The sequence below is a fragment of the Macaca thibetana genome, chromosome 16, assembly GCF_024542745.1.
Source record: "Macaca thibetana thibetana isolate TM-01 chromosome 16, ASM2454274v1, whole genome shotgun sequence".
Lineage (NCBI taxonomy): Eukaryota > Metazoa > Chordata > Mammalia > Primates > Cercopithecidae > Macaca > Macaca thibetana.
This window is the reverse complement of record NC_065593.1, coordinates 17,967,556-17,984,834: the sequence shown is the minus strand read 5'-3', so window position 1 is coordinate 17,984,834 and position 17,279 is coordinate 17,967,556. Positions and strand designations below refer to the sequence as shown.

Genomic DNA, 17,279 nt, shown 5'->3' with positions numbered 1-17,279 from the left:
GACACAGTCCCAGTGGCCCCACTAACAAGGCCCCAAGAGAGAAAGCGCCACACGACTGAGGGCTCAACAGGAAACCGGCTTTGAAGCAAGCTTTCCCCTCTTACCTCCCTTCTGAGGCCTGCTTTGGGCTTGTCACAGCTCACATGCCCTGGCTGACATCTGGGAAAGAAAATTTCTCCTTAGAAAACCCATCTAGAGGCCCCAGCTGCACCTCTCCCTTCCTGGGGGACTTTGAGGACATGGACAAGTCCTGCAGGCCTCAGTGACCCACCATTAGGCAGAGCGGACATCATCCGCCCTAACATCCTGCCCACAGAGCCGGGGCTGGAGGCAAAGCCTTCCTTGTGAGAGAGTCTGAACACCAGAAGGTGTGAGGCGTCGTCGCCATGAGTATGAAGGGCCTGAGGTGTCTCCTTTTCCATGTCTGTCTCCCCAGCCTTCTCTCTCCTAGGAGGGCCCGCTTCTCAGCGCCCCGGAGGACAGCGCTGTGGTGAAGACAGCCCCGGACAGAGAGGACAGCAGCCCGAGTCCTCTCATTTCTCAGACACAGCCCCTCACTCGCTCTCCGGGAGGATAACGCTTCTTTCCTGAGGGAACCTCAGTGGCTTCTGTGCCCGTTCCAGGGTGAGTATTCGCACGAGTCCTTCCTCTGCCCCTGCAGAATGGAGAAGGGGCTTCTGTTGCCATCAGCTTCATAAACCTGGTGCGATGGGTGCCCTGAAAGGGAAAGCCATTTCAGGGAGATCTGGGACGATAGCCCAGAGGTCCTGGGGTCTTTTGTGGTTTTTTCCCTCTCTCAGATGGAGCCTGTTAGCGTGAGTGTGGGGAGATGCTCAGACCAGTTCACTGCCCACACCCGCTGCTTCAGGCAGCCGGGAACCCTCGCTCCAGCGAAGGCCTTGAGCCTTGTCATGTTGGGCGCATGAGGGATGGGCTGGAGTTCCAGAGCAGGGGCTGTCACAGCTCGTAAGGGGAGTCTCGAGGGTGGTCGTGCAGGAGGGCTCCCCAGTGGGCCTCGTGGGGACCCTGTCAGACCCTGGGGGTGTCTCAGGGTGACCTGAGGTCATCCCAGAATCCCCCCGGTTTTAAGCAATTGCATCTGCAGCTGTCTGAGGGTTGGCAACAGCTGTTTAGTGGTTCTTCTACCCCAACCATGACTGACTGGTCTGGAAGGTGTGGCCCCTCCTAAGGAGTCCCTGCCACAACCTTGCATCCTGCACTTAACCTGTACCTCCCCTAAAGCATACTAGGCCAGAAAAGTCTAGCCCAAATATTAACGTGTCCGGAAAGTCTTCCATGATAACTCTAGCTTATACTGATGCTCTCTTTCTCTGAAATTATACGAACATTAGAACAATTGATCATTCATTTCACAAATATTAAAGTATTGTGATGGCTATTGCTATTGAAAAGACTGAATCAAACACGTTTTATCCTTGAATTACTTATAGAGATGTAAGAAAGATATGTTCCATAGAGCAGTGAGTGAACTAGAAGGTAAAGCATAGTAAGTTGCATGAAATAACATATGTGGGAGTTTAGGAGAGAAGCGGCAGGAGGGAGGAAAGACAGGGAAAGAGAGAAACTCAGAGAGAGACAGGCAGGAGTGAGAGATGAGATGGGAATGTTTCACGGAAAGGTTAGTTCAGCAGGCAGCATCTGGTGTCAAGTCTTGAACTATTTGGGCAGTGGACTTGGAGGAAAACTATCGCAGGCAGAAAAAACAGTATGAGCAAGCGGCTGGAAAACTGCAGGGTTGCAATCGAATGCTTGTGTTAAAATGGGGATAAATGGGGAATAGCTAACTGTTCTTCAATAGAACATATGTACACAGCTGTTACCTACCCACTGATTTGCCAATCTGCAAAGCATTTACAAATTCCTAATTTCATCAAGATAATCATACCAGAAGATGATTTATTCCCTCTCCCAAGTCATGTGATCTTAGAATTTTAAGGACCTGGCGGGGCGCCATGACTCACGCCTGTAATCCCAGCACTTTGGGAGGCCGAGGTGGGTGGATCATGAGGTCAGGAGTTCGAGACCAGCCTGGCTAACATGGTGAAACCCCGTCACTACTAAAAATACAAAAATTAGCCAGGCATGGTGGCGGGTGCCTGTAATCCCAGCTGCTCGGGAGGCTGAGGCAGGAGAATCACTTGAACCCTGGAGGCGGAGGTTGCAGTGAGCCGAGATCATCAAAATCATGCCACTGCACTCCAGCCTGGGTGACAGAGCAAGACTCCATCTCAAAAAAAAAAAAAAAAAAAAAAAAGAAAGAAAGAAAAGAACTTTAAGGACCTCTTGCAGATCCTTGTATCCACATTCTCATTCATGTGGCATCCCCTCCGCAGCTTCCCCATGGCCTGAGCACACACAGTGGAGACCTCATTTGGAAGGCTGGTCATTGAGATAGCCTCACGCTGGAGACATGCCCTTGCTGTAGAGGCTCCAATGAGATGCATGTTATCCACATGAAACTGCAGGTCAGTCTGTAGTCACTGCCTTGACTGTAAGCCTAGGTGGAGGAATCTTGTGGAAGTGGCTATGTGACCTGGAAGGGCTGGTGGCCTTTATGTTCTGTAAGGAGAAAAGCAATGAAAGGGGAAACAAGAAGCCATCATCATGCCTCCCAGGCTGCAAATCTGTCAGAGTTCTCTGTCCTGGCTAGACACTGGAAACAGCTGGGAAGCTTTAATGACGCACCCATACCCAGGTGCCAACAACTAAACCAATGAAAACGGAGTTCTTGATGAAAGGCCTTGGCATCAGTATTTTCTTCCTAAAGCATCCCAGGTGATTCCAGTAATCTTGGGGACTGAGAATCTAATGTAACAGAAAGTCAGGAAATGTGGTTGGGAATACTGACCAGCAAACCTTTGCAAGATATCTTAAATTTCCGTAACTTTTCTTGGTATCAACTTTTAAAATATTGACTCTTCTCCCTTCAGGATTATCGGTAATTATAACATAAGCAAAGACTGTGTCTTAATTTGAGGGAGTGACAAGAAAGAGCTAATAATTGGAAGTATCTGTCCAGGTACATTCTGAAACAGCAGTGATCCGGTGGGTGCTTTAAAAAAATCCAGATGCCTGTCTTACCTTCAGAGATTCTGATTTAATTGACCTGGGGGTATCGTCTGGGCGTAAGGATTTTTTAAAGCTCCACATATTTCTACTGTGCAGCCAAGGGGAGAGTCACTGCAGTGCACTTTCATAGAGCATCAGCCTGACCTCAAGTGATCTTCTTCTGACCTCAAGTGATCCACCTGCCTCAGCCTCCCAAAGTGCTGGGATTACAGACGTGAGCCACTGCACCCAGCCCTACTTTAGCCCTTCTGTGAATAGCAACTACCGCAGCGTGCAAGGCAAGGGACTTTGAAATTACGTACATGGGGAGGTCGATAAAAAAAATGTATATTAATAATCATTATAAGTTTTATTTTAACATGTTAGGTAAATAGCTAACTATTCCTATGTTATTATAAGATTTCAAAAACCATAATGAATGTTTAATATAATCAAATGCCTTTTTAGCATCTGTGGAAAGGATCACATAATCTCTCTTTACATCTATTAATATCATAAAACATATTAATACCTTTCCTAATTTTGAACTAACCTGGCATTCCTGACCAAATCCCAAATACTTATGGTTAATTATTTTGGTAAAATTACTGAAATAAATTTGTTAATCTTTTATGATTTTACAGTTTCTTTTCTTTAATATAAAATTTTTCTTTTCTTTTGAGCTAGTTACACACACTTCGCAAAAAAAAAAAAAAAAAGGAAGCTTTCTTCTTTTATATTCTTGAATAGTTTGATTGTCATTACAAACTTCCCTGTGGCATTTTATAGAGGTTGCTTTTTATTAATGGCAGTTGGAAGCTAGCTCTTCCTCTACTCTTTCTATAGTAGTCTATTTAGATTTTCTAACTGTTCTAGAATTATTTTAATAAGTCATAACTTCATAGAAAACTTCTATAACTTGGAGTTCAGAAAAATAGAATTTTATAATTTTTATTGAAATATAATAGTTGTACATATTTAGGGAGTACACTGTGATGTGTGTATGTATATATAAAGCAATGTGTAAGGATCAAATCTGGGTAATTGGGATATCTATCACCTCGAACACTTATCTTTGTGTTGGGAACATTCCAATTCTTCTATTATGGAATATACAATAAATTATTGTTAACTACAGTCTCCATACTCTGCTATCAAATTCTAGAACTTGTTCCTTTTATTTAACTGTATTTTTATACCCATTAACCAATTTCTCTTTATCACTCCTTCCCCTCACCCTTCCCAGCCTCCAATCACCACCATTCTATTCTCTACCAGAAGTTTTCAGTTTTCTATTGGGCTATGTTTATTTTCTCCCTGTCAATTATTATTTTGCCTGCTTATACTTTTTTGCTTTTACTCATGATTAGATCACTTAGTTAAGGTTTGTCAATTTCATTTTACCACAAATAACCTGTTCTCAATTTGTATTCATTCTTTTGTCTATTTTCTAATTTAGTACTATGTAATTCCTTTAGATTTTCTTAAATTTCTTTTGTTTTCTTATTCTAAATTCATGAGTAGGTTAAGCCTTTTCATTTCAATTTTTTGCTGATTAACATAAACATATCTTTTGACTTACAGTTGTAAGACTACTAAGGAAGTCAGCATACCTACACCATCTCTACATGTTCTTTCTTCTCTTCTTAACTTTATTAGATGTGTCATTTCTACAATGTCATTGTTCATACATTTATATTTTATTCTGAAACCACAATCCCCATATATGTCTTACAGTAAAAAATATTCAGTGCTTATTACCAGTTCTTTTGTTTTCTTTTTCCTTCCTCTTCTCTTTGTTGGATGAAGTTTATTCTCTAGAAATTTATTCTGTTGGGCTCATAGAATAACTATTCTTGAGTTTTTGAGTGTCCAAAAACTTTAGGCTGTTGCTTGTATATTTGAGTTACAGTTTGTCTCAATAGAAAATTCTCTGGTTACATTTTCCTTCTATGAAGATTTTATAGGAAGTTTTCTATTCTTTTCTAGTCTTGAATACTTCTGTAGAGAAATTTGAGATAAGTATCTTCTCGTTCCATTGTGACTTGATTTCTGCCAATATACCCAAAGGATTCATTATTTTCAAATTACAATAGCCTTACTAGGACTATCACAGAATGGGACCTGTTTCTGTCTCCTGGCAAATGTTGTGACTTTTCAGTCGCTAGAAGCCAGTCTTTGGTTATTTCTGGAAAGTTTTATTTTGTCTAATTGTTTGTTCCTCCATGCTCATTTTTTGCCTAAGTTCTGTTATCTCACATTTCATCTCCATCTGGTATCTTGAAACTCTTCCCTGAGGTCTTGTATCTCTGTCTTGTGTTCTTGTTACATAGAGGTGAATGGTTTTTAACATGTTTTAAGTTCACACTTGTTTTTTGTCTTTCAGTTATTCAGCAGCTCTATGCCACCACTTTTCTTCTGAGTGTTTGTAATCTAGCATTTGTTTGTCCTGGTTTCTCTCCTCTCCCCTCCCCATTTTTTCTTGAGTATCTTTAACTAAATCTTGTCCTGGTTCCCTTTTGAAGTCTAAATGAATTGAAAGGTGTCTGAGCCAGTTTTTCATGAGAGTTTTTTGTTGAGGACAGGTGCATGTCTTGATTCACGGTTGATTTTGAGTACCTTTTGCCCTGACTTCTCTAATGTCAATGCTGACACACAGCTGAGGAACTGCTGACAAGGCAGTTTCCTTGCTTTTACAGTCTCACTTAAACACTACACAATCAGCTTGCCTAGGTGGCTTCTCATTCAGTCCTGCCTCCTCTGCTTCTCAGATCCAAACTGAGACCAAAGAAGACCATGCTACCAACCATTTCCACTTTTATAAACAAGGGATTTTTAAGAATATTTTGGTGACCATCCCCCAAAGCAGTCACATCAACTATACTACTACAGCACTCTGATTTCTGAGATCTGATTTTCTTAACCGCTCCTGGCCCTGAATTTCACTGCCCCAGTTCAGGCAATCGTCATGCTTCCCTTTCTGTTGGAGTTTCTCTCTCCAACCCCTTCCCATCTTCTGATTTCAGATACAAGGGTATGACATTGCTCTTAAGGAAACTCTAGCCCTACTTGTCTCTGGTCAATAAAGACACTGCTATTTTTTTGATCCAGAGTTTGACATAATTCAATATGGCTTTCCATGTACATGCCTTCTTCATTTGAAGACGTAGCCTTAGAGTCATTGGTCAATCTACCATGACTGAAGGAAGGACAAGTAGAAGACCAGTGTCTGTGCAATGTAGAACCCTGACTGCACCTGGCAGGAACCAACCCACAGGCTATGATTACAACTTTGGTTTCAGAGGGGAGTAGCAGACAATGTACACAGAAAAAATAATTTTAAATTGTGAGTCAAAGTCCAGTGTAAAGATTTAAGTAACAATAATAACATTAGCAATTCATTGAATGAGGAGTGTTGAATTGACACTTCATAGTGTGGTCCCTCTCTGTGAAGAAACGTGCTCAGCTGATCTTTCCGACATTCAGAATCGTGGGTATCTTCTGTCTGATTCTTTTTTTTTTTTTTTCGAGACGGAGTCTCGCTCTGTCACCCAGGCCGGAGTGCAGTGGCTGGATCTCAGCTCACTGCAAGCTCCACCTCCTGGGTTCACACCATCCTCCTGCCTCAGCCTCCCGAGTAGCTGGGACTACAGGCACCCGCCACCTCACCTGGCTATTTTTTTGTATTTTTAGTAGAGACGGGGTTTCACCATGTTTAGCCATGATGGTCTCGATCTCCTGACCTCGTGATCCGCCCGTCTCGGTCTCCCGAAGTGCTGGGATTACAGGCTTGAGCCGCCACGCCTGGCCTCTTCTCTCTGATTCTTGCCAGACCTTCACTTGATCATCATTATTTCCAGAAGCCTTGAAACCTAGACAACAGTTTCAATGTTTTCTAGTTTCTCTGAAAATCTCATAACCTTTTCTATTTTGAAGTCTGCTTATTGGTCTCTGATTCTATGACATTGATTTTTTAGATTTCCACATATAAGTAAAATTGTAAAGTATTTGTCTTTCTGTGTCTAGTTTATTTCACTTAGCATAACGTCATCCAGTTTGTACGAAAGGATATATTTTAACATTCTTACCACAAAAATGAGTTGGTGATGGGATGGCTATGTTAATTACCTTGATTTAATCGTTTTACAAAGCATATACCGATCAATATCACACTGTACCCCATAAATATACACAATTATTATTCATCAATTAAAAATAAATTATTAAAATATAATCTGCTTATTAGTTTGGGTTGATCCCTCAGAGAAAAATGGGAAAATTCAATATTTTTTTCTTCTTTTTTTTTTTGGGATGGAGTCTCTCTCTGTCACCCAGGCTGGAGTGCAGTGGTGCGATCTTGGCTCACTGCAAGCTCTGCCTCCCAAGTTCACGCCATTCTCCTGCCTCAGCCTCCCGAGTAGCTGGGACCACAGGCGCCCGCCACCATGCCCGGCTAATTTTTTTGTATTTTTAGTAGAGACAGGGTTTCACTGTGTTAGCCAGGATGGTCTCAATTTCCTGACCTCATGATCCGCCCACCTCGGACTCCCAAAGTGCTGGGATTACAGGCATGAGCCACCGTGCCTGGCAAAAATTCTATCTCAATCTCACTATATTCAAAAAGGAAGTCTCTTGCCTTTTTTTAAAAAAAAAATGTATTGCGTGTATTTAAGGTTCACCACATGAAGTTATGAGATCCATGTAGACAGTAAAATGATCAGTATAGTGAAACAAATTCACGTATCCATCATCTCACACAGTTACCCATTTTCCCCTCTCTGGCAAAAGCAGCTATAATCTACTCATTTAGCAAAAATCTTGAATACAATACACTTTATTAACTATAATCCTCATGTTGTAAATTAGATCTTTTATCTTAGTTTATTTTCCCACGTATTCTGAGCTTTTCAGCTAGCAGAGGATGAGAGGGACAAGGTGGTGGTGGCACTGGGCATCTCAACCAAGAGCAAAGTGAAGGCATTGAGGTGATGGAGGAGGTAAATGAGTGAGGGACGGCCTGGGGACTCGCCATGGGGCTTTGAACATAAATGGTTTAAAATGTTAATGTGAACTGAGTGAACTGATACCTCCCCTGCTGGGACACGTCCTTATAGGAACTCATGGAGTCAGAAGCTGGGACCAACAGGACCGCCGTTGCTGAGTTCATTCTACTGGGTCTGGTGCAAACAGAAGAGATGCAGTCTGTGGTCTTTGTGCTCTTCCTCTTTGCCTATCTGGTCACAACTGGGGGCAACCTCAGCATCCTGGCAGCTGTCTTGGTGGAGCCCAAACTCCACATCCCCATGTACTTCTTCCTGGGGAACCTATCAGTGTTGGATGTCGGATGTATCACTGTCACTGTTCCTGCAATGTTGGGTCGTCTCTTGTCCCACAAGTGCATAATTTCTATGATGCCTGCCTCTCCCAGCTCTTCTTCTTCCACCTTCTGGCTGGGATGGACTGCTTCCTGCTGACCGCCATGGCCTATGACCGATTCCTGGCCATCTACCGGCCCCTCACCTACAGCACCCGCATGAGTCAGACAGTCCAGGGGATGTTGGTGGCTGCGTCCTGGACTTGTGCCTTCACCAACGCAGTGACCCACACTATTGCCTTAACTACCCTCAACTTCTGTGGCCCCAGTGTGATCAATCACTTCTATTGTGACCTTCCACAGCTCTTCCAGCTCTCCTGCTCCAGCACCCAACTCAATGAGCTGCTGCTCTTTGTAGCAGCAGCCTTCATGGCTGTGGTGCCCTTGGTCCTCATCAGCGTGTCCTATGCTCATGTGGTAGCTGCTGTGCTGCAAATCCGCTCTGCTGAGGGCAGAAAGAAGGCCTTCTCCACATGTGGCTCCCACCTCACTGTGGTGGGCATCTTCTATGGGACAGGTGTCTTCAGCTACATGAGGCTGGGTTCAGTGGAATCTTCAGACAAGGATAAGGGGGTTGGAGTTTTCATGACTGTGATCAACCCCATGCTGAACCCACTTATCTACAGCCTCAGAAATACTGATGTTCAGGGCGCTCTGTGTCAGCTACTTGTGGGGAAGCGATCACTGACCTGAGAGGTGACCTTCTTTCCTGCCTTTTCTGGACTGAGGAAAATTTCCCAAGAAGACAGTAACCAACGAACTTTGTTTATAACCATTATTTCTATCTCTTGATGCCTGAGGAGTGGTGTTATGTGTTTGGCCTACAAGGAAACCCTATATAATGCATTCATTTATTCATTCGACAAATATTTATTAAATTACTTCTATGATCCAATCTTCTAGGGCACTGGGGAGCAAAATGGACAAAAGTCTCTGCACTCAAGCAAATCACATGCTATAAAGGTAGGCTAAATAAATAAATAAGCATCATATATAGTATACCACATGGTGATACACTCTATAAAAAAAAGCTAGTAAGACAGGAAAACATGAAGTTAGCTTCTGCCAACCAAGCCTCTTGGGCAAGTTGCTAACTTGTTTTGGGCTGTGCCCACTTTCTCAGTAGAGTTGAAACCTTGGCGCACTTTATGCCTGGGCAGCAATGTCCTACAGGAAAGGGCCACTTAACCCCAGCCTAGGTAACCAAGAATATCACTGCAAAGTTTCCTTCCAGAGGGATGTGAGACTCCCTCCAGATCAGAGTGTGGAAAGGTATTTTGAACCATGGGCCCAGTGCCAGGAATCATTTCATTCTGCTGTTCACCTTTCGCCTCCCATAAAATCAGTTCCCTCTCTTTAGTACCACACGAGAATCCCATAGGATGATCAGGCAACAGGTGGGGTCTAGAGAAGGAAAGAGCTACTAAATAAAAACTATGTTCATACGTACATGATATACCTTAAGATCAAAAAAGGAATGTTCTATTTCCATTCCCTGTGGTATCTTTCTCTTATCTGATAAGTCATTTTCCTGACACATATGATACTTTTTGAAAGAGTAAGCATTTATGTTCCAATCAGGCCCTTGGAATTTTGTTGTAGACTACCCAATACAACATTCTCCTCCGAAGTCTTACTTTTCTATCCCAAACCTTCTAGCCTGAAAATACACATCCACAAATGCAGTCCCTGGGAGTGATACCTCTTTCTAACTTTATATTATTAACACATCAATAGCACTGCAACCCAGAGCACTTCCTCATCTTGATGTCTATCCAGGCTTCAGCCCACTAATTCCTGATTCTCTCCAGCCTTCCTGGGAACACTGTTTACCATGTCCTAGCAACTCTACTGTCCTTTTGCTGTGTCATCCCTAAAACTGTACATGGGTGCACCTGAACCTTGGCTTCTCTGTTATTTCCTCTTGGGGCTGACTGGAAGGATGGGCTGAGATAAGGATGTGAAGAAAATATAGGAGAGTGGGAGGTAGGAAAGAATTGGAGCAGAGCAATGAAGATGAAATGAGTATATTGACAGGGATGGGACAGGATGATGAGCAAAAGTGGTGAGAAGGAAGGATGGAAGTAATGAAGGAGATGGCACAATGAGAGAATGGGAAGAGAGAAGTATGTCTCTTTCCTGATGCTCTCAGTTGTCAAGACACTTTAAGGTTAAAGAACTTGAGCTTCCCTTAAGGGCAAAGTTCTTGTGAATGAAAATCAGGGACACAGGTTGTAATCACATCATTCCTACTCATCCACTGCTCTGTGATCTTAGAAAGTTCCTTACTATCGTTGGGCTTGTGTCCACCTGTACCATAAAGGACTGGGACAAGGCTTTCTATCCGCAGTTCTTCACATTTAATGATCTCTGATCACAATAGTCTGAATGAACTTTTCCCTGGGTCTGAACACATCACAAAACATTTTGAGAGCATTACCACCACCATTTCCACCCCTCCATCTACCCCCTGAACGTCTCACATTTGTCTATGACCCCCAAAGATCCCAGGTCCTGGCATTCTGAACATTCATCCTTTCCTGCATTCCACCTGTCCTCCAACACTAAGGGTTTCCTGAACAAGTGAGAAAAGTGTATTTCCCTTGGGAATTTCTCTCATCGTGCTCTTGAATGTAAATATACTTATTTTTAAGTGTTTCAGAAATATTATACCTGACAGTGGAAACATTCAAACAGTGTTATACTGTCAAGTGGGAAATAAACCTCACCAAAAACCTCATCAGAGTTAACTCCTCTTAAGAATTTAGTGAGTGCGCTACCTGACTTCAAACTATACTACAAGGCTACAGTAACCAAAACAGCATGGTACTGGTACCAAAACAGAGATATAGACCAATGGAACAGAACAGAGTCCTCAGAAATAATACCACACATCTACAGCCATCTGATCTTTGATAAACCTGAGAAAAACAAGAAATGGGGAAAGGATTCCCTATTTAATAAATGGTGCTGGGGAAATTGGCTAGCCATAAGTAGAAAGCTGAAACTGGATCCTTTCCTTACTCCTTATACAAAAATTAATTCAAGATGGATTAGAGACTTAAATGTTAGACCTAATACCATAAAAACCCTAGAAGAAAACCTAGGTAATACCATTCAGGACATAGGCATGGGCAAGGACTTCATGTCTAAAACACCACAAGCAATGGCAACAAAAGCCAAAATTGACAATGGGATCTAATTAAACTAAAGAGCTTCTGCACAGCAAAAGAAACTACCATCAGAGTGAACAGGCAACCTACAGAATGGGAGAAAATTTTTGCAATCTACTCATCAGACAAACGGCTAATATCCAGAACCTACAAAGAACTCAAACAAATTTACAAGAAAAAAACAAACAACCCCATTAAAAAGTGGGCAAAGGATATGAACAGACATTTCTCAAAAGAGGACATTCATACAGTCAACAGACACATGAAAAAATGCTCATCATCACTGGCCATCAGAGAAATGCAAATCAAAACCACAATGAGATACCATCTCACACCAGTTAGAATGGCAATCATTAAAAAGTCAGGAAACAACAGATGCTGGAGAGGATGTGGAGAAATAGGAACACTTTTACACTGTTGGTGGGATTGTAAACTAGTTCAACCATTATGGAAAACAGTGTGGCGATTCCTCAAGGATCTAGAACTAGAAGTACCATATGACCCAGCCATCCCATTACTGGGTATATACCCAAAGGATTATAAATCATGCTGCTATAAAGACACATGCACACATATGTTTATTGTGGCACTATTCACAATAGCAAAGACTTGGAATCAACCCAAATGTCCATCAGTGACAGACTGGATTAAGAAAATGTGGCACATATACACCATGGAATACTATGCAGCCATAAAAAAGGATGAGTTCGTGTCCTTTGTAGGGACATGGATGCAGCTGCAAACCATCATTCTCAGCAAACTATCACAAGAACAGAAAACCAAACACCGCATGTTCTCACTCATAGGTGGGAACTGAACAATAAGATCACTTGGACTCGGGAAGGGGAACATCACACACCAGGGCCTATCACAGGGAGGGGGGGAGGGGGAGGGATTGCATTGGGAGTTATACCTGATGTAAATGACGAGTTGATGGGTGCTGACGAGTTGATGGGTGCAGCACACCAACATGGCACAAGTATACATATGTAACAAACCTGCACCTTATGCACATGGACCCTAGAACTTAAAGTATAATAAAAAAAATAATAAAAAAATAAAAATGTACATCACAATTTAATCTTCACAGTAATTCATAAAGTGCATGCTGTTAGTGCTATTTTATTTTGTTTTGTGTAATTACAGAACTATCTTACTGCCTAAGTCACTTGCCCGATTCCAAAGTAATGAAATGCATAAATAGAATTAGCACATCTCAAAAAAAAAAAAAAAAAAAGGAATTTAGTGAGTGGGTGAGTGGGCACGGTGGCTCATGCCTGTAATCCCAGCACTTTGGGAGGCCGAGGCGGGCAGAGCACCTGAGGTCAGGAGTTCGAGACCAGCCTGGCCAACATGGTGAAACCCCATCTCTACTAAAAATACAAAAATTAGCTGGGTGTGGTGGCGGGCGCCTGTAATCCCAGCTACTTGGGAGGCCGAGGCAGGAGGATCGCTTGAACCTGGGAGGCGGAGGTTGCAGTGAGCTGAGATGACACCATTGCACTCCAGCCTGGGAGACAAGAGCGAAACTCCATCTCAAAAAATAAAATAAAATAAAATAAAATAAAAATAAAGAAAGAAAAAAAAGAATTTGGTGTTTATTCCCCTAAAGATTTCCTGTATATATGATATGCCTATTTCACATCAATAGAAACGTACTGTTCTGTGGTCTGCTTTATGTTTTTCCTAAATGTTATACAGTATAATCTTTTACATGACAAATACTAAAATTTTGCTTTATCTCTTTTAATGATGACACAGTCTATCATTAAACATATAAACTATAATTTATTTAATCAAAACTCCACTGATATAACTTGGGTTGTTTCTAATTGTTTTGCAATAACAAATAATATTGTGACGAAGCTCCTTACAGGGGTATTTTTCAAAATTTATGTAATTATTTTCCCAGGATTAATTCCCACAAGTAACTTTATCAGATTAAAGGAAATGCAAACAAATGTAAATTTTAAGTACACATGCACAAACATATACACATCTTAATTTATAAAACTTTTGGGCCAATTTATAGATTTGCTATGTTATGATAGTGTTTGTTTACCCACATCCCTGCCATCAACGGTTGTTATTAAAAATTTTTTCTCGATTTTTATAACCTGAAGGTTGAGAAATTTTTTTTAATTTTTTAAAATTTTATTTGAAATTTTAATTTGAATTTTAATTTCTTTTTTCATTACTTTTATTTATTTAAGTAGGTGCCATTTATTGAGTACTTACTAGGTGCTAGTAAGTGCTCTATCCACATTACATAATTCATTTAATCCTTAAAGTCATTCTTTGAGCTATCACCCCTATTTTACACACAAATTGAGGGATAAAAATGAATCCATATTCTCATTTTATATCAACCAAATATCTCAATAATTGCTCATCAGAGCTAATTAACAAATGATAATCAACATGTTCAATATTTGGTATTTCGTTTACCTTACAGGACATTCTTTTTTTTTTTTAACTTTTATTTTAAGCTCAGGAGTACATGTGCAGGTTTGTTATGTAGGTAAATTTGTATCATGGGGGTTTGTTGTACAGATTATTTCGTCACTCGGGTATTAAGCCTAGTACCCATTAGTTATTTTTCCTGATCCTCCCCCTCCTCCCAACCTTCACCCTCTGACAGGATCCAGTGAGCGTTGTTCCCCTCTATGTGTCCATGTGTTCTCATCATTTAGCTCCCACCTAAAAGTGAGAACATGCAGTATTTGGTATTCTGTTCCTGAGTTAGTTTGCTAAGGATAATGGCCTCCAAGCTCCATCCATGTTCCTAAGAAGGATATGATCTCATTCTTTTTATGGCTGCATAGTATTCCATGGTGTATATGTACCATATTTTCTTTATCCATTCTACCATTGTTGAGCATTTAGGTTCATAGCATGTCTTTGCTTTTGTGAATAGTGTTGCAATGAACATAAGGGTGCATGTGTCTTTATGATAGAACTATTTATGTTACATTGGGTATATACCCTGTAATGGGACCGCTAAGTTGAATATTTCTGTTTTTAGGCCTTTAAGGAATTGCCACGCTGTCTTCCACAATGGTTGAACTAATTTATGCTCCCACCAAGAGGGTATAAGCATTCCTTTTACTCCACAACCTCACCAGCATCTGTTATTTTTTGACTTTTTAATGATAGCCATTCTGACTGGAGTGAGAGTATCTCATTGTGGTTTTGATTTGCATTTCTCTAATGATCAGTGATATAAGCTTTTCTTCATATGCCTGTTGGCTGCACGTATGTCTTTTTTTTTTTTTTTTTTTTTTTTTTTTTTTTTTTTTTTTTGCAAAGTGTCCATTCATGTTCTTTGCCCACTTTTTAATAGGGTTGTTTGTTTTTTACTTGTAAATCTACTTAAGTTCCTTATGGATTCTGGATATTAGATCTTTGTGAGATGTATAGTTTCCAAAAAGTTCTCCCATTTTGTAGGTTCTCTCTTCATTACATTGATAGTTCCTTTTGCTGTGCAGAAGCTTTTTAGTTTAATTAGATCCCATTTGTCAATTTTTGCTTTCATTGCGATCGCTTTTGGCATCTTCATTATGAAATATTTTCCCATTCCTATGTCCAGAATGGTTTCGTCTAGGTTGTCTTCCAGGGTTTTTATGGTCTCAGGTTTTATATTTAAGTCTTTAATTCATCTTGAGTTGATTTTTGCATATGGCATAAGGAATGGGTCCAGTTTCAATCTTCTGCATACGGCTAGCCAGTTATCCCAACACCATTTATTGAATGGGAAATCCTTTCCCCATTGCTTGTTTTTGTTAGCTCTGTAGAAGATCAGATAGTTTTAGGTGTGCAGCCTTATTTCTGAGTTCTCTATTCTGTTCCATTGATCTGTGTTTCTGTTCTTGATCCAGTACCATACTGTTTTGGTTACTATAGCCCTGTAATTTAGTTTGAAATCAGGTAGCATGATGCCTCCAGCTTTGTTCTTTTTGTTAGGATTAGACCTTTTGACTATTGGAGCTCTTGTTTTGTTCCATATAAATTATAAAATAGTTTTTTCTAGTTCTGTGAAGAATGTCATTGGTAGCTTAATAGGAATAGCATTTAGTCTATAAATTGCTTTGAGCAGTATGGCCATTTTAACGATATTTATTCTTCCTACTTATAAGCATGGAATGTTTTTCCATTTGTTTGTGTCATCTCTGATTTCTTTGAGCAGTGTTTTATAGTTATCCTTATAGAGATCTTTCACCTCCCTGGTTAGCTCTATTCCTAGATACTTCTCTGTGTGTGGCAATTATAAATGGGATTGCATTCCTGATTTTGCTTTCAGCTTGACTATTGTTGGTGTATCGAAGTGCTAATGATTTTGGCACATTGATTTCATATCCTGAGACTTTGCTGAAGTTTATCAACTGAAGAAGTTGTTTATCAACTGAAGAAGCTTTTGGGCTGAGACTATGAGGTTTTCTAGATATAGAATCATGTCATCTACAAAAAGGGATAGTTTGACTTCCTTCCTTCTTATTTGGATGCATTTTATTTCTTTCTCTTGCCTGATTGCTTTGGCTGGTACTTCCAATACTATGTTGAATAGGTGTGGTGAGAGATGGCATCCTTGTCTTGTGTCAGTTTTCAAGAGAAATGCTTTCAGCTTTTGACTATTCAGTATGATGTTGGCTGTGGGTCTGTCATAGATGGCTCTTATTATTTTGAGGTATATTCCTTCAATACCTAGTTTATTGAGAGTTTTTAACATGAAGGAATGTTGAATTTTATCCAAAGCTTTTTCTGCATCTATTGAGATAATCATGTGATTTTTTTCTTCAGTTCTGTTTATGAGATGAATCACATTTATGGATTTGAGTATGCTGAACTAACCTTGCATTCCAGGGATACAGTCTACTTGATCATACTGGATAAGCTTTTTGATGTGCTTCTGGATTTGATTTGCCAGTGTTTTGTTGAGGATTTTTGCATTGATGTTCAAGGTTATTGGCCTGAAGTTTTCTTTTTTTGTTGTATCTCTGCCAGGTTTTGGTATGAGGATGATGCTGGACTCATATAATGAGTTAGGGAGGAGTCCCTCCTCCTCAATTTTTTGGAATAGTTTTAGCAGGAATGATACCAGCTCTTCTTTGTACACCTGAGAATGTACAGAATTCAGCTGTGAATTCATCTGGTCCTGGGCTTTTTTTGGTTGGGAGCCTATTTATTACTCATTTAATTTCAGAGCTTGTTGTTGGTCTGTTCAGGGATTCAATTTCTTCCTGATTCAGTCTTGGGAGGGTGTATATGTTTCAGGAATTTATTCATTTCTTCTAGATCTTCTCATTTATGTGCATAGAGGTGTTCAAAATATTCTCTGATAGTTGTTTGTATTTCTGTGGGGTCAATGGCAATATCCCTCTTGTTGTTTCTGATTGTGTTCTTTTGAATCTCCTCTCTTTTCTTCTTTGTCTAGCTAGCAGTCTTTATTAACTTTTCTCAAAAACCCAGCTCCTGGATTAACTGATTTTTTAAATGTTTTTTTGGTGTCTGAATCTCCTTCAGTTCAGCTCTGGTTTTGGTTATTTCTTGTCTTCTGCTAGCTTTGGGGTTGATGTGGTTTTTTCTTTTTTTCTTTTTTTCTTTTTTTTTGAGACAGAGTCTCGCTCTGTCCCCCAGGCTGGAATGCAGTGGTGCATCTTGGCTCA

At 40.6% G+C, this 17,279-nt stretch overlaps 1 protein-coding gene across 1 annotated transcript; it reads left to right on the top strand.

The window, feature by feature from the left end:
• Positions 1-8,180: 8,180 nt before the first annotated feature.
• Positions 8,181-9,136, top strand: LOC126939966 (olfactory receptor 3A3). The gene is given in 2 exon segments (XM_050765858.1): positions 8,181-8,472; positions 8,475-9,136. Coding segments are annotated over 2 exon segments (945 nt in total). The 5' UTR covers positions 8,181-8,189.
• Positions 9,137-17,279: the final 8,143 nt, after the last annotated feature.